At 42.3% G+C, this 25,333-nt stretch overlaps 1 protein-coding gene across 3 annotated transcripts in view; it reads right to left on the bottom strand.

The window, feature by feature from the left end:
- Positions 1–1,412: 1,412 nt before the first annotated feature.
- THSD1 (thrombospondin type 1 domain containing 1) overlaps positions 1,413–25,333 on the bottom strand; it is a 29,759-nt gene continuing 5,838 nt past the window's right edge. For 2 of the 3 annotated variants that reach the window (XM_011370355.2, XM_011370354.2), the window contains exons 3-5: positions 23,756–24,721; positions 11,643–11,801; positions 1,413–5,526 (exon numbers count right to left, since the gene is read on the bottom strand). In XM_011370355.2, the coding sequence (XP_011368657.1) occupies positions 4,139–5,526; positions 11,643–11,801; positions 23,756–24,721 (2,513 nt within the window). In that variant the 3' untranslated portion in view covers positions 1,413–4,138. The remainder of the gene's footprint in view (positions 5,527–11,642; positions 11,802–23,755; positions 24,722–25,333) is intronic. The other variant, XM_011370357.2, reaches the window with a different exon arrangement.

The following is a 25,333-nucleotide window of genomic DNA, read 5'->3' as shown; positions in this document are numbered from 1 at the left end:
TTTTTAATTGAAAGCTCACATCTTTAGTTTGGGAAATTTTCATTGCATTGTTTCTTTGGTGTCTTTTCCCCCCTCAGTCTTCTCTGCTCTTTCTGGAATTCCTATTTCTCTCTCATAGTACTCCCTTTGGACTGATTGCTTGTGCATGTGTGTTTAATACTCTCATATTTTACATTTTTGCTCCAGGTTTTGGGAGATTTTCTCTAATTTAGTTTATAATCTCCTATTCAGTATTCCGTTTCTAAGGATTCCTTCCCACTTTCTTTTTATAGTGTCATATTCTTATTTAATAAATGCAGCATCATTTCATATTTTTTAAGTGAAGAATAATTAGTTTTGTAAGGTCTTTGATTCTTCTCGTATTTCCTGAATTATATGTTTCCTTTTGGGTCAGTTTTTTTATGTCTATCTTTCTTCATCATACTGTAGCTTTTCTCAAATATTTGATTCTCGTCAGGCTATTCTTAAAAATGAGACAGGAGGAAGGATGACTGGGAACTCTAAGCACATGATTGGAACTTGCCGAATAGTCAGAGATCTGATCATGGTGCTAGAGCCAGAATGTCAGAATGCCAGAATGTAGATGGCTTTGTGCTGGAGTACAATGACAACTCCAACTGCCCAAGTGTTCTCAGAAAGATTCTTCAGTGTCTTTAGAAAAGTTCCCTCTGGTCATTTGCTAGTTGGTTGGTTGGTTTTGTTTTTGTCTATGGTTGAACACCCAGTTGCTGGGGCTTCTTGGTACCAGAGCTGAGGAGTGGTGATGGAGGATAATCATTTCATATACAGATCTTCACTGTCTTCTGTCTTCTCTTCACTCTAGCAACTTCTCTGAATCCCCAACCTCTGCATGGTTCTACCACATATGGAGGCTCTTTTGTGTTCTTTAAGACCCTCCAAGTATATCCTGGGCTGTAGCTTCTTCCGCTCAGTGTTTTTCCATGCACTTTGTCTTCTAGAAATTCACTGAAATCATTTATCCTTTTGTTTCCTAAACTGTTTTTGGTATTTACCTGTTCTGTTTCTTTACTATAATTTTGAGTCCTAGGAGGGAGAGGATATAGGTAATTGTGCTCTAGACCCCATCCTAAACCAGTAGCAAGGTAGAGATTGTTATCCCATTTTACATCTGGAAAACAGACTCGTGTGATTAAGTAACTTGCCCAAAATAACATGTCTAGAAAGGGAAGGGCCAGGATAAAACTTATATGCTTTTGACTATGCCAAGCTACCTCTTTTTGTCCAAACCATGACTTAGGTATGACCTGGAGAAATGAGGCCTTATATAGTAATATGAGTTTTAAATACGTTGTCATTGTGTGTAAAAATGACTCAGAAACTGCCCCGACTAAAAACTGTGCCATATCTTTTTACAAGTTACACATCTAGAATAAAATGAGAAATCATCAAAGTCATAAAAGAGAAGTTTTATGTTTTGTGGGTTAGATAGGTAGGGCTGGTGTACAGTTGGGTAGTGGGACAAGGGCTTGGCACACTTAGTGTTCTCTCTTGAGATGGTGCAGACTCCAGAGCAGTGGGGTGAATGGAAGAGACTTGCTAGGAAGGCAGGTCACCCTATCTATTTAGAAGCCACTCTCTCATATACATTCAGTACTTATTAAGTGACTAGTGTGTACAGACACTTCAATAGATAGGCTCCAGAGATACTTTCCACTTCAGGCAGGGTAATATCCCCCAAAAGATGAGTATCTCTTCATTTTGGGAGACTTCTAGAAATTAAACTCACACGGTATCTCATAGGAACATATCATAACGGTTTAAGATTTAAAATGTTACAATTGTTCTAGTTCAACCATAAATATAGTTTGAGGGCTTTTGAATAGCTATTTATTCAGCAAACCTTTACTAAGCTCCTACCTAATGGCAGCCACTGGGGCTAGGACCTAGGAACAAAATGGTACAGAATAGATTATTTCTAATGAAGTTTAGCATTTATCTACCAAAGACAATGCTGAACATCTATTTTTTCTCAGAGGCAGAGGCCAAATTAGCTTAACTATGAAATGTAGATTGAATTTTGATAAAAGCCACAGAAAACTGGACTAGAGAGATGGTGAACATGTTATATGCTGGTATTAGGTCACTGTGATATTCATGGAGAACAACATAATTTAACAGAAATCATTCTGTTCATAGCATATTTCTTGAATTTTCACCCTCCCTGTGGCTGTTTTGGTCTCAATTTGACACTGCAGGGAAATTCACTGTGAAGTCCGAAATGAGTGAGCATGTCCTCAAAGGATGGCACACAAGCCTGTGAACTTGGAAAGAGAACAAAGCTTTCTAGTATGATAAACAAAGAAAATGGAGATTAAAAAGTCTGGTTTCCTCTTCTTTGCATCGGCACATATCAGTTGTTATACAACACTGAATAATATACTCCTCCTGTTCCTGAAAGGTAGTTATTATTGAAGCATTTCCAAAAGGAAGTATGTTTCGATTTTCAATAATAACAGTACAGATGAAGTGCTAATGCAAGAACTATAAGAGAAACTTTTAAAAGTACAGTATTTACGTTTGTGATGTTTTTCTCCCTTCTAATTCCACTCTTTCCAATGGTCCCCGAAATCTCACCAGCAGGCTGACATCCTGATAAACTCTAAAAGGAGAAGGAAAACACAGTCTGAAAGGCAGGGAAGGTGTGGCAGCTAGAGAGGTCATGGGGAACGAGAAGGAAAGTGCAGCCACTCAAGCATAAGGCTTTAGGTCCAAGGGCTGAGAGGAAGTAGACCAGATTGCAGAGTGCCTACAAAGGACCTGATGGCAGACTTCCAATGAAGGAGCCCAACCTTCAGTTTCTTTTCTGTAGCCCTCACTTCCAAACAAAGCAAGGTGCAAGACAAGTCCTGACGTCAAGCAGCAGGGAGCTTCCTTCCTTCGGGAAAAGCTAGTAAAATGGCCAGCTTTCTCCTGAAGTTGCTGCTGTTAGGGAAGACTGGCAAAGGCTGAGATGGCAGTATGCAATGAGTATGGTAATTAGAGTAAAAATATGAGTCCGTGTCCATTCAACCCTGCAGGAGTAATTCCCTTCCCTGAGCCTCAAATTCTTCATTTGTAAAATGTGGTAAGCAGACTGAGTCAGAAAATAAATGATTCTAAATTTCTAAGACGTTTCTTTTTCCCTCTTTATCTCTTTCTTCCAAATAAAAAAAAAAAAACTTAAGCTGTAAGATCATAATCCAGTCCTCCTGCTTTCCATAGACCCAAGATTAATTCAGGTACTTTCTGAGTAACACAATAAAGTCATCTTCAGAATGACACCCACTGAGGCCTTGGCTGCCATTCTGGTCCAGTCGGCATCCTGATGCCAGGCAGTGACCTGGCCAGCATCCACTGCCTACATTCCAGTTGATGCTCTCACAGGAGACAATACCTTCCTTTCCAAAATGTTTACTTTTTGCTCAGAACAACGATGTCTGGATAGGTCTTCATTTGACTCACTATCTGAACAATCAGCTTCTTGTGTTATTTCTCCAAAGCAGAATTAACTCACATAATTTTGTGTCATCACCAGAAGTCTTTGTTGCATTAAAAAAAAATAATAATAAGATATCACCCAACTCTGGCCTGAAAGTTCTTTTCGAATATCTCATGGTATCACCATGTCTAGGTAGCCTAGTACGTAATAGTCCTAATTGACTTAATTAGCCAAACATGAAACCTACTCAGTACTGCCCCTGTAGGCATCAAAATCGTAAGTATTTATAACTTCATAAGTTACAATTCAGTTAACAAGTTCACTTTGTTGCAGCCCTTGTTAAAGACTCCCAAATTTGTTTCAAGTTGGACACTACTAATGAAGAGTTCAAAGTATTTCATCCTCACAAGTCACATCTTGTCATTTCATATCCATTTGAGACCAAGCCCTATTGCACTCTTGTTTAAATTTTATCATAGTTATTAGTAATAAACCAATAGAGACAGTATAACTAAAAGTTCAGAAGAACATTTTCCTTATGAATTAAAATGCATGCACATGCACGTGAGTTACTTCCTCCCCACATTCTGTTCTACTGTACAAACGGTCACACAAAACAGTCCCCAGAACAATGTGAGCAGCTGACACCCCGAGCTGAGCAAAGGACCCCAACTGCAGAAGTCCCAGACTGATCTGGGTCTAGATGACAAGCTTTTCCACACTAAGGGTACTTGTGGTTTCATCCTCTTCGTTTGACCCAAAATATCCCGGGAGGTCCAGCATCCTCTGCTCGGCCTCGGTGAGGCGGAAGGATGTATTGTCATAGAAGGCAAACTCGGGCTGGGCTGGGAAGCTCTGACACCTGTCTTTTCTACACTGAGAAGGGCTCAGAGGGCTGACCCTCTGGTAGCTATCTTTGGGGGCAGTGGGCGAAGGCTGCTTCCTTGAGACGCTCCTGTGACTGGGGGATGGGCCTCTCCGAGCTCTGGGAGGCTCCGTTCTCTCACCGCCCGCCAAGAATCCTACTTGGCGATCCCCCAGGTCTGGTTTCCTCGTGGGCTGCCCCAAGGTGTAGGATTTAGGGATAGGGCTTAGCGGACCGCTGGTTCCACCTGCCCCTTGGAAACGGTCCGGTTTCTCAGGAATCGCGCCGGCGCCCCGACTCGGAGGCCAACAGCGGTCCTCGGCCTGGTCCCAGGGCCGCGCCCTGGCGCTGTAGGCCGGGGCCTGGCGCGGGGTCAGCGTGGACATGCTCCTCTCCCTGAAGGGCCGGGCCTGCCTGGCTTCGTGGAAGCTGGCCGTCCTCCTGAAGTGGGAGCCCCTGGGGTGACTCCTGTCCGACGGCCCCCCTCGGCCGCCCGCGTGCCGCATCTGCGACCTGCGGATCAGGGTCTGGCTGGGGCTGACGGCGCAACTGGCCTGCGGGGCGGCCGCGTCCGGCCGGGCCAGAGGCTTCTCCCCCGCACCGAGCACGGGCTGGTCCGGAAAAGGGGATCGGATGCGGAACTTGCTGGCGGCAGCTTCTTCGGGGCTTTGCGCGTCTAAGGGCGGGGCGGCCGCGGCGTCGATGGCGGTGTCCGTCAGCGGACTCTGGGACACGTGGTACACCTTGGTGGTCTCCGTCAGGCCCCGCTTCTTCATCTCCTTCAGCTGCTGCTGGGCGAGGCGGTAGCTAAACAGGGGCGGGATTATCTTCTGCGCGTTGGACTGGAAGCTCTCACTGCCAGAGGCCTCGTCGTCCGGAGCCACCGGCACACTCGGCGCACTCCGCCTGCAGGTCAGCGGGATGCCCGTGTCCCCAAGGCCCCCCGCCGGCCCGTCCCCGGCGTCCGAGAAGCTCCCGCGCTGCTCGCTCAGCTCGCAGATGTTCTCCTCGTCGGAGTTCTTCCGGAAGCTGGGGGAGTGGATGGAGTTGTGTCGGGCGGGGGTGCTGCACTTCGTGGGGCGGCCGAACTTCCGCCACAGCGTGATGAGGACCGTGGCAACGATGATGAACAAGCACAGGGATATCCCGGTGACCGTCACAATGTTGTTGGACTTCACTGGACCCAGAGGAGGAAGAGGAGATGGACTGGATGGATGGAAAGCTACAAAAAAAAAAAAAAAAAGGAAGAACAAATGTATTGTTTTCTTTGCATGGGTTTAAGGTCTCTGGGTGGCTTGTTCTAGTTATCTGACAACTAAAGAAAGTAAAATAAACAAGAACTAGGATATGGAGTCATACATATGTATATATATATATGACTATATATATGACTGCAAATCCTAGTTCTTGTATAATATATATATATGTGTGTGTGTGTGTGTGTGTGTGTGTGTGTGTGTGTGTGTGTGTGTGTGTGTGTAAAACCTGCTGGCAGTTTAAGCCAAACTGAAAAACAGAGACCCGTAAAGTGAGGTGACCAGATAAGCCACAATCAAGGTGACTTGGGCTCGCTAGCATTTGCTGACACTTGCCTCAAATTTTCTACATAGAAGCCCCATGAAGAAAGTTTGAAGGTAAAATCAACATTTTCACTTAAGGTACACGTGGGATATCTGTAGTTAAATGTACCTTGTGAGATGCACATTGGAAAATTCTTACAAGTATAAAACTTGAAATGCAAAATAATTTAGGTAGGTTATACCTAAATTAGATCATGCCAAGAGAAATTAATACATGAAAATAAGGCTTTTGACAATGTAACTCACTTTTCCCTTCTAATATCCAGGATCTGTCTTTCTAAAATGTCGAAGCCTCTGCTTTCTCACTCTTCTACTTTCATCTGTACATTCCCCTTCCTACCCTCCATGTGACATTGATTTTTCTTCTTCCCTGCTCTCTCAAACTGGTTTGCCCTATAGTCATTAAAAAGTTTCACCAAGACGCAGAAGCCACCTGGGGCCGTAGCCTGTGCTGCCACTGAAGTACCTGGGAACCTAAGATCAACATGCCACCAGGCCTCACCTCTCTTTTTCCTTCGGTCACTGTCCACCATTCAGTCCTTCCAGTCACCTCTTTTTTCCTATAGTCTGATCTCTTTTTTCCCATAGTCTTATTGCCAGTGGCCCTGAACCTGTCCCTCCGTGCTCCCCTTTCTCTTTCCTACTGTACCCTATGGGACACCTGACAACCAAACTCAACATCCAGAACCTTTCCACAGAATCTTTCCCTTTACCTCCTCGTCTTACCTGAGGGTTAGATGTCCTGCAGGGCACAGCTTCTCCCCACCCTCTTGGGGGAAGCTTGACACATACTTTATAAGCAAACAAGGCCAGCAGCAGGTGTGTCCTCAGCCTTCTCATTTCTAATTGTCACTTTCAACCAACTCTTTCCATATCAAACTTCTACTCTCTTGATGCCCAAGCCATCATTTCTCAGCCTTTTGGTTAAGATCAGGTGTGATGCTCAAGCAATCACATGACACCTCTACTCCTCCCTCAACACTGTCATCTCCTAACCTCATGGCAGCCATCAGTCACTAGCACCTGGGTCCCTGTCTTCTTCACCATCCCATAGTTAGGAACATCTGGGTGACTTTGGTGTCCATACAACATATCATACCTTCCCATTGTCTGTGGCTGCTCCTAAGATTCCTTCTGAAATCTTAGACTTCAGAGCCCACTTTCTGGCTGTCATCTTTCTCTTGCTTACTCATTATTACTGCACTGGTTATCCAACCTCACTGCAACTTCTGATTCACCAACCCCTCTACTTTCTCCCAATCTGTCAGCTACCTCCTGGCTTCGCTTCTCTCCTTTCACCAATGATCCATCACTGAAACCATTCTCCTGCCAATAACCTCAACTCTCTGACCTCTAATACTGAGCTATACCCCTTTCCCTGTTCTGCCGCAGAATTCCATCCCTAGATAAACCCAGACATAAATTCTCAGCTGCTGCAGCCAGGTCCTGGTTAAGAAAATAGCTCACCTATGCAGGCGAGTACCTCTGCATGATGATAGCACCCATCCTCAGCTGCCCACAAATCCTTCCATGGCTTCCTAGGCAACTCTCTCTTCCATTCCCTACAATACTGCTTCAAAGTTCCATCACCTTCTTCAAGCCTCCTATCTAATCCTCTTCCTTGGCAGTCTTCTTGGTCATGAAAAATAGAAGCTATCAGGCAAGTGCACCCAAGCTTCTTCTGCCATCCTCTCCTCTCCCATAAGCTTAGCAGTCAGTAGCTGCACCTCTATTTACTTCTTTCTCTATGGACTTAGTGGAGAAGTGTCTTCCTATAAATATGAGTCCACCAAGTGCTCTCTAGGCCACCCTTCTCCAGGAGGATGGTCCCTCTATACCAGTTACCTCCAGCTTCTCCTCTATCCACCTCCACAGAAACATGCTCAAGCTTTTCACACTTTAAAAAGACATCTCTAGAATCCCCTCACTACTGCCACAGCCCTATCTTGCTCCATGTCTTCCCAGCCAAGCTTACAGAAAGAGGAGTCCACCTTTGCTGACTTACTGCTTCTACATCGTCACCTCTGGCTCCTACAATCTGCTACCAGGATTCCAACAAAACAGCTTCAAAGTCATTGATGACCTAGCAGCCAAATTCAAAGAATTCTGTCCTGATATTCCTTGACTCTGTTGAACACGTCCTGTGACTTTTTCTCTTCTTGGTTTCATTCATAACACTCATTTATCTAATTTGAGGAGAAGAACAGAAACTTTGGAGCCAGGGAGGTCTAGATCCCATCCTGACTCCACTAGCTTTGCTCTCTCCATCGATGTGCCACCAACACCATCACCTCCACATGCCCCAAACTCCATCTTCCTCTCAGAACCTGAGCCTCCTCTGATACGTCTGATCTCAAAGGAATGGCACAACTGTCTACTCAGTGGCCAATGCTAGAATCCTGGATTTCATTCTGATGGTTCCCTCTCTATCCCTTGCCACATCCAGAGTCTGTGAATCCTTCTCTGCTCTGCATCCCCACTGCTGGTGCTTCAGTTTTCACCCAGGTTACTGAAAAACTTTTAATAGGCCTTGCTGCTGCCACTCCTACCCATCCTGATTTGGACACCACACTACAGCTGAGAGATCCCTCTAAAACCTAGGTCCAAACCTTCACGGCCCCTCAGGCTCTGGCCCCTGTCAACCTGTTTGGCCTCATTTTTACCACTCTCTCCTGGCACACTAACCTTTAGCCACATTAATTATTTGCAGTTCTCTGGGCCTCAGTGTGCCATGTTCTTCTATGCTTTCACCTCTTTGCTAAAATTCTCTTTCTCACAGAGTTCACCTGGGTAACTCTTAACTTGGCTCTCAAACTTCAGCTCAAAGATCACCTCCTTCAAGAACAGAGGTAATCCCAGCATGGATTATCAGCCCTGAAAGCTTCCATAGCAAGTTTTACCTTTATCAGTGCAGGCTCTATGCTGTACTGTATATTACACCTATTTATGTGTCTGCTGAGCAACTGTATCATAAGCCCGTTTCAGACAGGGATATGTCTAATCTATATATTCCCAACCCCAGTAACTTGCACATAGTTAGTACTCAATAAATGGTAGATTAATAAATGGATTGATTCATTATTAAAAAGGTAATAGCAAAATGATCAATATACCACCAGACAGAACATGGGTGCGATGGCAATTGAATCCTCCTCCTTTCATTGAACGAAGTGGACCAAATTACTACACCTGGACCTTGGCACTGAAACATCCTTTCAAAGCAAACAAACAAACAAACACAAAACAAACAAAAAACCTCTAAACTCCCAACCAACTGAAAATAGTTGAATGATGAAAGACTTGTTCTCTGACTTATCATTTCTTTCATCTGCAGTGGCTGCCGACGCCAGGGGGTAGCACCACAGCTGCTCCACACTGCGGGCCTCTTCACTAACTTGTTACCTGTGACTCTGGCTGGCTCCCTTCAAAACCACTGCTGGAGAAAGGCCCCAAAGCTGCTGGCCTCATCCACCTCTGCCTTGTCTAGTCTTTCCTCTTTCACCAGAAATTAAGATTTCCTGATGCTAAGTAGCCTTCAAATAGGTCTTTACATTTCTAAGGAGTGGAAAACAGGTAGAACAGGAAAAAGAGAACACTTGTAAGAAATTATCATATTTACCCACATAAGCATTTATCTGAGGACGACTTACAGCAGAAGCAGGGGTGCCTTATAGCACTTACCTTTTTTGCTAATATGTAATGTACACATTTCTAGTTCCCATCCAGTATTAAAGAGTTAAGATGCCAGAACACGAAATAGCACCACGTATCCTCAAAAATGCTTACTAATTTCAGGTTATTGATAATCCTAGAAAGTTAGATTAGCCTGTATATAAAAGCAAAGTATTTGAGATAGGTTGCTTAGTATGCGGTCAGATCTAGTCCCCTGCTTTCTAGCTTCATAATCTTGGGTAGGTCACTTACCCTCTCTGTGCCACAGAGTCCTCATCTGTATGTGGAGATAATGATGTACCTACTTCATATGTGCAAGGCCCTTAGAAAAATGCCTGGTAGGCAGCAAGTTCTCAAGATATGAGCCCAGCATAACAATCTGTAATTGTAGAGTTATTATGAGCTTTAAGTGAGATGATTTATTTAAAGTGCTGGCAAATAACAGATGGTCAATAAATGGTTGATATTTTTTCTCTTCAAAAGTGCAGTAAAAGCCAGTGGAAATTGATTTTAAATTCATTTGAGTATTATAGAGTTCTAGACAAAATATCTTGACACAACATGCCATCTCAGAATTCAGAAGAACAGGTGGATTTGAAGGAAGTTATACACAAGGAGAGAACTGTAAAAAGTGAAGGGACTTATAAAGAAAAGAGTAGACATAGAAGAGAGCCTTAAAAAACAGTAGGAGATATAACTGGAGAAAGAACAGATTCAGTGTATGATCCAGAGCTTATGAAAAAAGAGGCAGGCCTAGGGCTAGCAGAAGAGCCTAGGTCTGAAGCTCTAACAGGTAAAAAGGAGAGAATGTCCTTAGGATACTGGAATAAAGCGAAAAGGCCTGTAGCATTGGCTGGAAAGGCAAGATAGAAAGAATGATTTTTTTAAGGTCACGAGACACAGACACTGACCAAGGTGTTTCCAGGTGCCTGTTGTTTTGGCTAAAAGGTCCTTTGAGATCCAAACACAGGAAAACAGCTAACTCCTTTACATCAGAATGAGACAAGGAATGTTTTGGGTTTTTTTTTAACCTGGAATTGCAAAGTGGAAAAAGTTAGAACTTGACAGAAGGACTTAATCTAAGAGTCAAGATCAGAGCAAAAGCCAGCCAACTAAATGGAGGACCAGTTTGTATCAGAAGGTGGGATGGTGTGTGAGAAGAACAGGACTGATAACTGTAACCTGTAGCAAATGAATGGGATTTGGCTCCATATGCTCCATAAGCTAAAGCAAACCCAGCTCAGCCATGTGTGCATCGCATCAATGGACAATTCACATCAAATTCTCATTGAGCACCTATTGTGTGTGCCTTCAAGATGCTTAGAGCAGCAGTCTCCAACCTTTTTGGCACCAGGGACCAGTGCTCCTATGAGAATCTAATGCCCACTGATCTGAGGTAAGGCGGTGATGTTAGCACTGGGGAGCTAGTGCTCACCTCCTGCTGTGTGGCCAGGTTCCTAACAGGCAACAAACAGGTACCAGTCCGAGGCCCAGGGTTTGGTGACCCCTGGCTTAAAGGATGAAGGTAAGGCTAGTCTCTAGAATCTAGAGTCTAGGTGATAGAAGAACTCTCCCTACATTCCTCTGGGTAGGCAGGTAAAGAATAAATACAGGGCCATCCAGAGGATAGAACAGGGTACCTTGCTTCAATTTGACAAATAATGATCTATGAGGTCTCCTGGAGCTTCAATGGGATGATAGGGAGAAAAAAATTAATGTTTTTCCATAATTTTGGTGGGGAGAAGTAAAGGGCTGAGAAATAAAAAGTAAAAACAAAAACAAAAAATATTGAGAATAACTTTCCCATTTTTGTAATTTTAAAAATGGTTTCATATGTCTGAATCCATAATTTAGATAGATTTCCTTGTCATTTCCCTACCTTCTGCAGTGTTAAACTCCCTGTCATCTCACAGGCAAGCTGCCCCCAGTCAATGACACACTCATGAGTACAGGGTTAGCACTGCCAGCAGCAATAACAAAGTTTTAATGAATCCACTCCTGAACTCATCAGACTGTTGGTTTTCTGTCAGGCCTGGGTTCAGTAGTCTCTCTTGGGAGAAGATCCCAAAGGAAGAAGGATACCTACCAGCACACTCCTCCAGGGAACATGGGGAGGTCTCCGAGGACATTCCAGGGCAGCCAGGTCTGGAGGGGAAGGAAGTCAGGCACATGCGGCGACGTTCTCTGACACCGTCCCCACACGTAGCACTACACTGGCTCCACGGTTGCCACAGTCCCCAAGTTTCTGCAAGGACATTAGCCATGCTTTTAAAGCTAGTTCATTTGAGAATCAGAATTGCCCCCAAATGAAGCAGCAAAACTCAAACCTTGGGCCTCGAAAAGTCAGTAAATAAAAACATTCCCAAAGATGTAGAAAACTGGGAAGAGTGTTGCTCCTATCCTTAAAACAAAGCTGTATAAGCTACAAAATGTTAACCTTTCTAGAAACCAGCAGAAAACTAAGGTCACATGGCAGCCAAATGGCCTGAAATGGAAGGAAAGACAGGCTCATCTAGACAGGATGCAAATGTTGCTTCCTGAGACAGGTGCCAGGCTTCGTACAGCTGGTGAGAAGAAATCATCTAAAAATGTAATGAACTGCTAGAAGCCTAGCGTGGGCCAGCATGAGAACACAGAAGCCCTGGGAGCCACATGCCCAAGGGGCTCTTCTCGCAGCCTCTTCTCCGCAGATCTCAGCAGATGCTAGCAGGGACTGTGAGGAGGCGCAAGGCCAGAGAAAGCCTCTCTTTTGGTGGAGGCCTAGGGAGGGAAGGAGCAGTGCTGTGGGAGAGACTCAAACCTCACCCAGACCCCACTCTCCATCTGGTCAATCAAAAAAAGCCTCAAGCACTGGGGACAAGGCAGAAAGCCCTGTCACTAAAGAGCACCTGGTGAAACTCAATGATGCTAGGGAATGAAAAAAGAAGAAAGTCCTTCACCCTTGGAAAGAAGTAGCGAATATTCTGGGCCCAGATTCTTAGAGAGCTCCTACCTCTGGGGAGGGGCAGGATCATCAGTAGGAGCCATCCCTGGGACTCCGGAGCACAGCACTTGCCTAAGACTAAGGCTGAGCTAGCACAAAAGTATGCTCTCCCACTCCCATTGCCCAACCCCAACACTGCACCATGTTAGCAACTACTGAGTATAAATAACAACGGCCTACTGCAGGGGCGTGGGCAAGTGACAGGTGAAAACCTCTCTGATGTGCATGCTCAAGCTTAAAGCTGAGGATGCAACAGAAGCATGGAGAAAAACTCTCTGGCAACCCAAATCCTACCCTAAACACAAAGTAACGTTAGAAAATTCTGACCTCTGTTATGCACTGAAGGCAGCCACAGCAACAACAAAAACCCAAGCACAGCTCAATTCCTTACTACACTGACCCAATCCCCACACTGAAGGCCTGCAAAGACAGGGTATGCCCATTTCCAGGTTAATACTATTTACCAGTGTCTATGGTTCTAAATAAGATGTCCAATTTTCAACCAAAAATTATGAAACACAGGAGAAATAAGAAAAAAACAATAAACTATCAAGAGAAAGTAATCAAGAGAACCAGACTCAGATGTGACACAGATATTGGAACTGTCAGAGAGAGAAGTTAAAATAACTATGATTAATATGTTAAAGACTTTAGTGGAAAAGGTGAACAAGATACATGAACAGATGAAAATTTCATCAGAGAGTTGTAAACTAAAAAGTCAGATAGAATGCTAAAATTAAAAGCATGGGAGCAGAGATGAAGAATGCCTTCTAGAGGCTCATCAGCAGACTCAATAGCTGAGGAAAGAGTGAATCTGAATATAGATCAATAGAAATCACTCAAATTGAAAAACAAATGGAAAAAAATGTGAATAAAACAACAGAATAACCAAGGGCTGTGGGACAACATCAAATAGTCTCTTATACACCTAATTAGAATCCCAGAAGAGAAAAAGAAAATAATGTCCAAAAATTCTTCAAAATTAATTAAAGACAGCAAACTAAGTCCAAGATGCTCAGAAAATACCAAGCAAGATAAATTTTAAAAAGCAAATAAGGAGGAAAAAAATGGTAGACGACAGAGGCTCTGTTCATCCCTTTGGCGACCAAATCAAAGTTGTGACAGAAACAAGGAGCAGCAGCAAGGAAAAATCGCCTAGGTTCTAGATGAACAAGCCACACAACTGAGGAGAAATCCAAGAAATGACACTGCAACTGCAGAAGGTAGGACGGGGTGAGGACAAGGGGCTGCCCAATCTCGAGGGGCTGAGTTAGACGGAGGCTGTGGCGGAGGCAGACGCCTCTTAAAGGGCCCACATCTGCGAGCGGATTTTTTTGGTGACAGACCTGCTTGCTCCGAGCACCAATGCCAATTCAGCTGCGCTCAGGGGGCACCAGGGACTTACAGGGAGACATTGTTGGAGTGAGGGCTGAGGCAAGACTTGCTTTGTACAGAAATGCCGGTAGTATCCACTGTTCCCTGTTGAGCCCTCCCCACTACCAGTGTGCCGGACACAGCACCACCATAGCTGTGACGTCATCAAACTGGATAACAGAGGTCGCTCCACCCAGAGGATTCCCTGAAACCCTGCCTCTCCAACTCACAGCCCTACCCAAGCCACATCCAGGTACATCCTCAGCAAGTTAGGTGCTCCTTGCTGAGCAGTGCCTAGATGCACACTGGAGGCAGCTGGCCTCCGTTTCTGGTGGGGCCTTTTGAGGCAACTATAAGCATAGCATCTGTGGATTGCTTGCTGAATTTTAACAGGTGGCCCTGGAGGGGCACAGGCTTGGGCTAAATTTGACCTGCAGCTGAACCCTCTCAGGACTGTGCCACTGGACACCTACTTCACAAATCCACACTAATAAAACTGGGAGACTTAGGAGCTTTGCTTAGTACATAGAAACAGACATGGAAAGACAGCCAAAATGGGAAGACAAAAAAGCAGAAATCATATGAGAGAACAGAACAGAGATCCACATATAATGGAGTCAAGTAATCTAACAGATGCAGAGTTCAAAACACTGGTTATTCAGATGCTCAATGAACTTTCAGATAAATTCAGTGAGAATTTCAACAAAAAGATAAAAAACATAAAAATGGAAATGGAAATTGTAAAACGGAACCAGTCAGAAATGAAGAACACATTATCTGAGATGAGAAGTATATTAAATGGAATAAACAAAGGAATAAACAAAGTGAATAAGAAAAGGATCAAATGTTCTATCAAGAGAACAGGAAAGCCAAGGACATGCAATCAGAATGGCAAGAGATAAGATGCCAATACTATAAAAATAATTTAAGGAGCATATGAGACACTATTAAGGTTACAAATATCCATCTGATCGGTGTAACTGAAGGAAAACAAGATGTTGAACAGCTGCTTAAAGAAATAATGATAGAAAATTTCCCTAATCTGCTGAAGGAAATGGACATAAAACCCCAGGAAGCTCAGAGAATTCCAAAAATCAGGGATCCAAAGAGGCCCACATCATGATTAAAATGCCAAAGGTTAAATACAAAGAAAGAATCTTAAAAACAGCAAGAGAAAAACAGTTACCTACAAGGGAACACCCATAAGACTGGCAGCTGATTTCTTAAAAGAAATATGCAGGACAGAAGGGCTTGGCAAAAAATATTTGACAGGATGAAGACCTAGGATCTACAACCAAGAATACTTTATTCAGTAAAGTTATCATTTAGAGTTGAAGGACAGTAAAAGAGCTTCCCAGACAAAAAGAAGCTTAAGGAATTTATCACCAACAAGCCAATATTACAGGAAATGTTGGAGGGACTTCTTTAGAAGAAAAAGCATGTATCAAAAACAGGAATAAAGAATGATAACAACTACATCCCTATCAATAAGTACCTTAAATGGAAAAAAATTAAGTGCTCTGACCTAAAGATGGAATGGCTGAAAGGATAAGAAAACAAGACCCCTACATATGAAAAGGAAGAGGATAGAAAAATATATTGCTTTAATGGACCTAGAAGGTATTTAAGTCAGACAGAGAAAGATAAACACTGTATGATTTCACTTATATATAGAATCTAAGGAGTAAAAAGAACAAACTAATCAAAAACAGACTCACAAATATAGTAGACAATTTGGTGATGGACAGAGGGGAGGGGGGTTGGGGGGCTGGGAGAATGGGGTGAAGGATTAAAGAAGTACAAATTAGTAGCTGATGGATGGTCACAGGGATGGGGAGCACGGTATAGGGTATGCACTTAGCATTAATACATTGGCTAGGTGGAGGGTCAGGGGAGGGAGGGGGCAATTGGGGGGATCATTTTATTAACTATGTAGATGTCTAACCAATGTACTATATAATTGAAACTAAAATAAATTGATTAAAATTTTAAAAAGCAAGTAAAAAATGTAGACAAACTATATTCAAACTGCTAAAAAAATAACAAATGGAAAACTCTGTGGCAGGATGGAGTAGGGAAGGTTGAAATACATCACACACAGAAGAATGAAGATGAGAGTTACAAATGACTTCTCATATGCGAGCCAGAAATAATGGAATGATATCTCTAAAGTACTGAAAGAAAAATTGACCAACCCAGAATTCCATGACCAATGAAGATTTCTTTCAAAAATAAAGGAGAAATAAAGACTTTTTCAAACAAAACTAATAAAATTAATTACCAGCAGACCTTCACTACAAAAAAAAATGTTAAAAGAAATTCCTTCAGGCAGAAGGAATATCATAACACAAAAATTCACATCTATATAAAGAAATGAAGTGTGCTGGAAATGACATTTATAAAGGTAAAGATAAAATTTATTTTTTTCTTATTTTATTTATTTATTTTTACTTTTTATTATTATTTATGCCCACAGCACCTGGTTTTCCTAGGTGGTCTCCCATCCAAGTACTAACCAGACCCAACCCTACTCAGCTTCAGACATCGGGTCTGTTCAGGGTGCCATGGCCATAGATCATGGATCGTGGCTCCACTGGGGCTCAAACCCAGGACTTTCTGCATGTAAAGCAGACGTGCTAACTGCTACACTATGGAACCACGTCCATTTTTTTCTTATTTTAAATGATCTAAATATAATTGATGGTCTGAAGCAAAAGAGTAATACTGTAATATGTATTTATAACATATAAAGTAAAGTGTATGACAATAATCACACAAAAATTGGGAGTGTTTTGTTATAAGGTCCTTACACTACACATGAAGCAAAATATTATTTGAAGGTAGATTAAGAGTAATGTGATATATATTGTCAACTCTAGGACAACCACTAAAAACATTTTTAAGGCATAATAAAACAATAGAGTAGTTTAAGTAAGTCATAAAATATTCAATTAATCTAAAAGAAGAATAAAAGAAAAAAACAATGAAACAAATATAAAACTAGCAAGAGTGTAGATCTTAATCCAACCACGCAATTATCATACTAAATGTAAATAATCAAAATGCACTAGTTAAAAGACAGAGATTGAGAATGGATAAAAAAAGCATGACCCAATTACATGCTGTTTAAAAGAAACTCACTTTAAATATAAATACATAAATAGGTTAAAAGTAAAAGTATGGAAGAAGTTATACCTTCGGAACATTAATCAAAAGAAAATTGGAGTGGCTATACTAATATCAAACAAAGTAGACTACAGAACAAGGAATATTACCAGTGATAAAGAGGGACATTACATAATGATAAAAGAATCAACTCAGCAAGGATCCTTAACAAATCTAAATGGGGATATACCTAACACTGGAGCTTCAAAATACATACAAACACTCCCAGAAGTTATTATTGACTGATAAATGCAAACTTCTCTTCCAAGCATATATGCAATCACTTCCAGACAGAATAATTGAATAGTCTCCTATAAAGAATTATCCTAAGTCCCTTCTCTATCGGCACCCATCCAACCCTACAACTCAACACGAGGCCTAGCCAACTAGCCATGCCAACACTACGCACCAAAACACCCTCTGCATAAAGGTCTCTCTTCATCCTTTATAAGCAAAAACTCACAATGCAGTTAAAGGTACATAAAGCACTACAAAAACAAGGAGACCATGTAAGGCAGATACATTCCCCGGTGAGCCAAAGTGGTGCAATCTTTGGAGTGAGTCATGGAACACGAGTTCTTTACAGCAATTAAAAGTCCCTGGAATTTACGCAAGAGTGAAAGCATTACAAATCAGTATTCTGGACCAACATTAACTGAGGTGTGGTAATTATGTTCCATTAAGAGGTTCAACTGAACACAATATTGGTTCTGTGCCTCTCAGATCACACTGCAGCTCCTCAAATGGCAGAACAATGAGCCAGCTTTGTTCTCAAGCTTCAGAGATGTCAAGACACTAAGCTTCCAGCACTTGCAAAGCTTTGGGAATCTGATATTAAAGTTTCCCTGAGTTAAAGTATTGTGATTTATTTTTGAAAAATCTACAGGGAATTCCACCATTGTGAAATCTAAATTGAAAATTAAGTCAATGTACAGTTTATCCTTCTCTTGTGCTCATATTTTAAGACCACAAAAGGCAGACATAAGAATCCTTTCGCTATTCTTTAACTCTTCTTTACTTTCCATAAATATAATTTATTTAAATACATAGTCATTTGTCAAACTAAAAACAAAAATTCTATTAGTTGGGGCCAGAAAAAAATCAAAGTTTTGATAAAAGCATGAATCTTAATTTCAAAAAATCTCATTTTGAAATCTTTTATCTTTTTCTCTAGAAAGTAAAAGTTTTGATAAAAGCATGAATCTTAATTTCAAAAAAATCTCATTTTGAAATCTTTTATCTTTTTCTCTAGAAAGTAAAATCATGGCTTGTAGGTTAATCAACAATAAAAAAATAAACATTTAAGCTAAGTTTTATGTCTTTTTATTTCTAAACCAAATTAATCAAACAGGAAACAGAAAATCACTCAAAGCAATGAACAAATTTAATCAGGCAAATTTTTAAAAATGCCTTAAGTAAATCTACCTGTTCCCTGAAGATTTCTGCTAATAACTTTGGGGAAACTACTTGGCAAAATGGGAGCTCATTATATAACTGGAGTTCATGTATTAGAAATGAAAAGCAAGATGACCAATATTCCAAATAGTCTTATGAATGAAAGGCTGTTTGTTTTCTTCTGTTTAGATGTCTATACATGCTCTCATACTACACGACAAACCTGTTAGGCCAGGAAAAATATCTTTCTGGATACTTTAGAGGTTATTAATGCTAAATGAGCAAAATTTGTCTGGAATAGGGAAAGGGAGATTTGTTTCCACTCCCTAAGACTATCTGAAGGAGTACAGCCTATGAAAGGTTCACCTCTGCAAGACATTTTGCTCAAGAGACTTAGGTAACTAAACAAAACATGGTTATAATAAAATTCTATAGATATGAATGAGGAGCTAGAAGCAATAGTGGGAGCAAAGGCACCTGGATAAGCACTTCAGACTTTCTATCCAGAGAACAAGGCTCATTTGAATTGGACTAGCTGCTCATGCCTGGGCCAGTGCACTCCAAAGGGAGTTACATGTCTATTAAGAGAGGTGGGCAGCACAAAATGAACCAGTGTGATGAAGAGGAAACTATCAGAACTTTTTTTCAGTCTAAGAGCTTTATATCATTAAATATGTTGATTAACGGGTGGTTGTATGGGAGGCAGTATAGTATAGTGGTAAAAGCAAAGTCTCACGACAGCCTAACCACCAGTGGTGGTGAAGCCGCTTAGCCACCAATGACCTTAGGCAAGTTATTTAACTTTTCTGTGCCTCTATGTCTTCACCTATAAAAATTGACAATAAATTAAATGGGTTACTCTTCATAAAGCACTCAGAGCAGTGCCTGAGCAAAGTAACCACTATGTAAATGTGTGCTTTATTCCATCTGATGGTCACATACAGCATGTCAGATGCCCTAAAAGAATCCCGAAGGAAGAGCAGAAGTTCCACTAGGTGGAAAGGTTTACTGGTTTGTCCACTTTCAGAGAACTGTGGAGTAGGAAAGCACCCAAGAGTGTGCTTATGAACTTTTTAAATTACATTTTCTAGTTTTAGGTAAAGTAACTTCATAAGGTGGACAAGTGGCTTAAAAAGATTCCAGAAAACAAAGACAATGCTATTACTGCAAGCACCAGCAAATAAAAACAAAATGACATAGGTGACAGTATACCTATTATTGGTAAAAAGCTCTTGTTCAGTCACTATGAAGGAAAACAAGACCAACTAATCAGAAAAACAAGAAGATGGCCACAAAATTTTAAATTATCAAGTAAACTATGTGTTAACTATACATGATTTTTATTTGCCTCCCCCAAAATCTATGTGAATATGAATTTATAACCTCTATTATTAATTCTCAACTTTACCCTAAATACTTTTTTTTGTGCTTTGAGATACAGGCTCCATACTCACTGGCTGAAACCCTTGGGGCGGATGTGTTCAGAATACAGAATTTTTCAATTTAGATTTTTGTAAGTTATTACAGAGCCTGTGTCATATATTACTAACACTCCTTTAGCAGGATCTCGGGCAGCATCCCATAATCAATCACATTAACATTTCTGTAGAGAAAATTATAAACATTCACACTAAGTAGGATAAATGAAGATCGTAAATAATCATTTTTGGTAACATGTATTATGTATTTGCTGTAAATTGTTATTTACATACTAGCTTAAGGTCCTAACACACATTTGAGAAAAGAGACAAACATATCAAGAACATTATTCCATTTTCAAAAAGAATAAGAAATTCAGTGGAGTCAAGTCGGTGGCTCATGGTAGAGTCCATGGGGTCCTTGAATGATGCTATTTTGCAAAGAAAAGACAGTCTTTACAGGTGAGAGCTATCAATTTAAATGGAAAATTAAAAGAAGAGAACTTGATTCAGTCATAAATTTTTATACTAAAAACTCAGGAAGTCACCGAGGTTCCTATCGCTAGCATAAATTTCATCAGCCCGAGTCAGAGAGACTGTTGGGCAGCCACACAGAGAATGTGGGGTCCCCAGGAGCACTGAGCCCCTCCAGGTAGTGCTTCCAGTCTTGCTGCTGGGTTGTGTCTGGTAGCTGCGACCCCACAGGGAGCCCCTGACCACCCTCAGCCTGGCCACACAGAGAACCACTCCCTGTTCTGCCCCTTTCCAGCGTCTTCCCCTACTGCTGTGGGAAAAAAAACCCAGTCTTTACACACTGAGTGGAAGAACCTGGAGAAAGCCTAGGAGCTGGGAGAACCAACAGGTAGGCTTCCTGCTTCCAAAGTCTGTTCATCAAATGGCCTAAATGTCTTTACTCCCCTTGGTTTGTTTCCACTAAATTCAATTAGAATTCTTTTTCTTTTAACAAGCAACTTCTTTTGAAAAGGCAAGTACATCTTGAATGATTAGTTTAATATAATTGTTTTTCTACTAATACTTAGCTGAGATTAGCCATATCTGAGTTCAATTTTCACTTTAATAAACATGTATTGAGTACTGTTAATATGCCAGGCATTCTGAGTGGGCCAAATAAAGATCATAAACAGCTTCATGGCTGCACAGGTTGGTTTTTGCTTCCCCAGTCTGGGAGAGGGGAGATGATGGTGGGGGTGACGGTGTTAGAAGACAGACATTAAACGAACAATGACAGAAGTGATAAATGCCATGAAAGGAGAAATGAGGATAACAACTAAGCTGTGCCAGCTAATGGCAAGGCAATTTAACTAGTCTGGGTCAAGGAAGAGTAACCCAAATGGAGACTTAGAAAACGGGTTAATGTTAACAGGTGAAGGTGGGAGGAGGATGTCCCACAGTGACTTCGGGGTGAGTGTTATGGAGGGCCCTGTGAACTCTCCTCCTCCTGTCAAGCTACGTGACTGACAGGCTTTAAGCAGGGGAACAGCCTCAGCTGACTTGAATTTTAAATAATCCCTCTGGCTACATTGAGAGAATGAAGTGGAGGGGAAAATCAATTAGGAATCTATTGCAAGATTCCAGATAAGAGAAGACAGAGGCTTAAACCGGTGGTGTCAGTGGAACTGGGGAGATGTGGAGAGATTCGGACATTCGGAGATGTTTTTTGAGGGGACAAAATCCACAGGACTTAGTGAATTACTTATAGGTTATGAAGAGGAAGACTCCTTGGTTTTTGTCTTGAACAATGATGGATGGTGGAGTCCTACGCTGAAGAGCAGGTTTGGTGGGTAGGATGATGAGTACAATTGCAGGTATGTTGCTTCTGAGGTGCCTGAGAGACATCTGAGGGGTGACAGCTAGTTAGCAGCGCTTGGATATGTTGGGAGAGATGCCAATCTGGAGTCACCAGCATCAGCACAGTAATCACCCAGCATGTGTGTCAAGAGTAGAAAATGTAGACACTCTAGTACAAGAAGCAGAAGTCTAACACTTAGGGGATGTGGTGAGGTGGGGGAACCAGCAGGCAAAGGAGACCATGAGGGAACAGCGGGGAAGTAGGAGGTAAACAAGGCAAGTGTGATGTCACAGACTCAAGGTCAATGGAGAGATGGACTGAAAAGCTTCTGGGGATTTGGGGACCTAAAAGTCACCCACTGTCTGCTTTCGTGAGAGCATTTTCAGAGGAGGGGTGTGAGTTTGGAGTGAGTTGAAAAGTGAATGTGAGGTGAGGAAATGCACCCCAAAGTATAGGTGACTTTTTCAAGAACCTGGGCTATAAAACGAAGAAGAGCTTAAAAGGATTTCTCAGGAAGAACCAGGTGATGAGGGGTGATTTTGTTTGCTTTTAGATAAGAGAGTTAAGTACATTTCAAAGCTGATGAGAATGAGCCAGCAAAGAAAGGACAGACAGAGGAGAGAGAGGACATAATGATTAATAGAAGGTTCCTGAAATGGGGAGAGAGGCTGGGCACCACAGTGGAGGGGAGAGTTGACTTTGTCCTGGAGGAATGACACTTCTTCCTCAGTGACAGCAAAGGAGGTGAAGAGGATGGGATGGATGCCTGTAGGCTTACAGAGATTTGGTGAGAGGGTGAGGGAGCTTGCTCCTGATGGCTCCCAGCTGCTTGGTGTGGTAGGAGGCAAATTCAGCTCAGAGTTAACCAAGGGGCAGAGGTGAGATGCGAGGGAAGAGAGCGGAGGAGGTGGGAAGAGTGGCTGTGGAGGACAGAAGCAGAGCCGGCCAGAGCGCCTTGCTGGGTAGCATGGTGGGCCAAGCTGAGGGTGGAGGCATGACCCACCCACACCAGCCTCAGCCTGACTGGTGTTACCTTCTCGTGCAGCTTGGGTACAGTGGGTGGCCAGCAGATGGCTGGACCCATGCAGAGCTGGGGTGTGACCTGGCAGATGCACTGGAAGGACAACAGGGCAGCGTTTAGGGTATCTTATAGAGAGTGATTGATGGGATGGACCAAGAATCCAGGCTGCATAGAGAGGTAAGTGTGAGCAGGGAAGTGGCCAGTGGGCAGGGAGACAAAGGAAAGGAATTTCTTCAAAGGAGAAAAAGTGGGTAAATATGGAGCAAGAAACACTTGGAGTTACAGAGGTGGTTGGAGGTTTGGGCCGTCAGGGGGCATAGGCTTGGTGGGGATGAAGACAGAAGAAGCATGTAAGTGTAGCATACAGTCTCTGCCAGCTTAACCTCTTGCCAAGATCAGGCTTGCACTCAGGAAAAGGGAAAGAAATGCAAATAAGGGCATGGACATGATTGGAATTGTAATAACCCACTTCTTTGTGATTAGAAAGGGCATTATGCAAAGAATTTAAAGTTTTTAGAAATCTTGCTCTGAAATCTCACTAAAGAGGCTTCATTCTTATACTGAAGGATGTGAGAGTAAAGAGACATGCTCGGCTAGAGCAAGCCAGAAGTTACTAAATACGGCTTGGGGTTTAGCTTTGAATTCTGGTCTTACCTGCCATGGTCTTGCCATATGATGCAATAATAGCTAATGTTTATTGGTGCTTCCCACATGCCAGGCATTATGCTAAGAACTGTACACATTTATTTCAGTCAAGTCTCATAAATCTCTGAGGTAGATACTCTTATTAACCCTGCTTTACTGATGGGGAAACTGAGACATAGGTTAAGTCGGCAGTGAGCCATGTATGCTTACCAGTACTCTTCATTTCTCAGATAAGGATGACAATGCCATTTGGGACTTCGTGAGAAGTGAACCATAAAAATGAAGGTATAGTTCATAGAAAATTAAGTTCATCTAAATTCAAAATAATAATTTTGACTGCATAAAGGTGTCAATTTGATTTTTAAAAAATTTAAACCTCAATACCAACCTATATTTCTCTGAATTAGCATGCACTCCTGCTCCTTTGCAGAAAACTGGCTTCTGCTTTTAATGCCGAAGTCAAAGCAATATTTATTCCTCCCCATGTCAAACAAAGTGCAGTTGAATACTGTTCTCCTCTGTCCCAAGGTCAAGCTGTTTTCAGCCAGCCGAACGGTCCTTTCCCCAGGGCGTCTGGGGGCCTCCTTGAAGACGGCAATCGCCCCTTGAACGAAGGTGCATGGTGGGGGCAGCACCATCACTTCGACCCCAGACTCACATGTGAGTTCTGGCACCATCACCAATTTGTATCCAAATCTCTGGGCCAGGTCGACGGGTCCTGTGGAGGTGATGACTGAATCTCGGCCGAGCAGCTTCAGCACCACAGTGACATAAGCTTCTGGCCCCACAGGCGCACAGCCAAACTCAACCCACTGACCTTGAGAGAGTTCTGTCCTCTTGCTGCTTCTTATCTCCAGTGGCTGTCCCTGACTTGTTCCTGCCTCAGGAAGACTGTTGGTGAAGATGACATCCACCAAGATGTCAGGCTTGTCCACAGGGAACGGACACAGTGGCTGACTGGTGAAAAGGCCCACTTGGAAGGTGCCTTCTGCTGTCTTGGATGTCCTATTGAGGTCAACGCGAAAGACGGGCCATTCCACCTTCAGAAGGGCACCTTTCTCCCACCAGGGTACTGGAGTGCTGCTGTCTGTCCCTTCTGGAGTCATCATGAACCAGTAGTCACCAGCCTCCTTGAAGTAGAAGCACTCAAACTCGAGTGTCCCCTGGGACTTGTTGGTCTGGAGGTATTTAGTGGTCACAGTCTGATTGGTATTGGCCTCCAAGAGCAGCACAGATACATTCCTCAGCGTCCCATTAGCACTATCAAAAAACTGGAAATCCACAGACACTGTGGTGTTGCTTAGCGCTACATGTCCTGGCTCTCCCAAAAGGAGATACTCGGCTTCTCCAAGAACTGCAATGAAATGTTCAGAATGCGTTTTACAAAGGTATATTTGAGCAGCACTACTAGAGACATCGAAGAAAAAAAATCACTATAGACAAAAGAGAAGTTCAAACTGAGCTAAGGATGATGTAAAATGATGCTGAGCACTGATTCTGGGGGTTGGGCACTGTACGGTTTCCATTCTAAAGAGCCTCTGTTCCTTTATCTTCATCTTTTATAGTTATGTTTAAAATAACAAATTAGTGATACTCTGAATTCAAAACATTCAATAATGTAACATCTGCAGTGAAAATCTATACAGCAAGAGTAAAAACTGACAATTCATTAGATAAAAATCTAATACCTCTCTTTTCTCATTTTAATCATATTTTGGTGTTTAGATATTTGGGGGAAATGCATTTAAAGTGAAGTGAGAGAAAGCTTGGTTTAAATGATATAATATAAACTGCTCTGATTACTTAAAATGTGAGACCTATTCAAAATTAGTGTTTTCTGATACTCAAGACAAGTACTTGGGCATTTTCACCTTAAAGAAACCAGTGGCCTGGTTCATATGAGGCAAAAATTTTTAGGCAAATAAGATATGTTGACTCTCTATTCTGCATGAGTCATTCGAGGGTT

This window comes from Pteropus vampyrus, unplaced genomic scaffold, assembly GCF_000151845.1.
Source record: "Pteropus vampyrus isolate Shadow unplaced genomic scaffold, Pvam_2.0 Scaffold167, whole genome shotgun sequence".
In the NCBI taxonomy this organism is placed as follows: Eukaryota; Metazoa; Chordata; class Mammalia; order Chiroptera; family Pteropodidae; genus Pteropus; species Pteropus vampyrus.
Note: the sequence above shows the minus strand (reverse complement) of the source record. Positions and strands in the feature narration are given on the sequence as shown.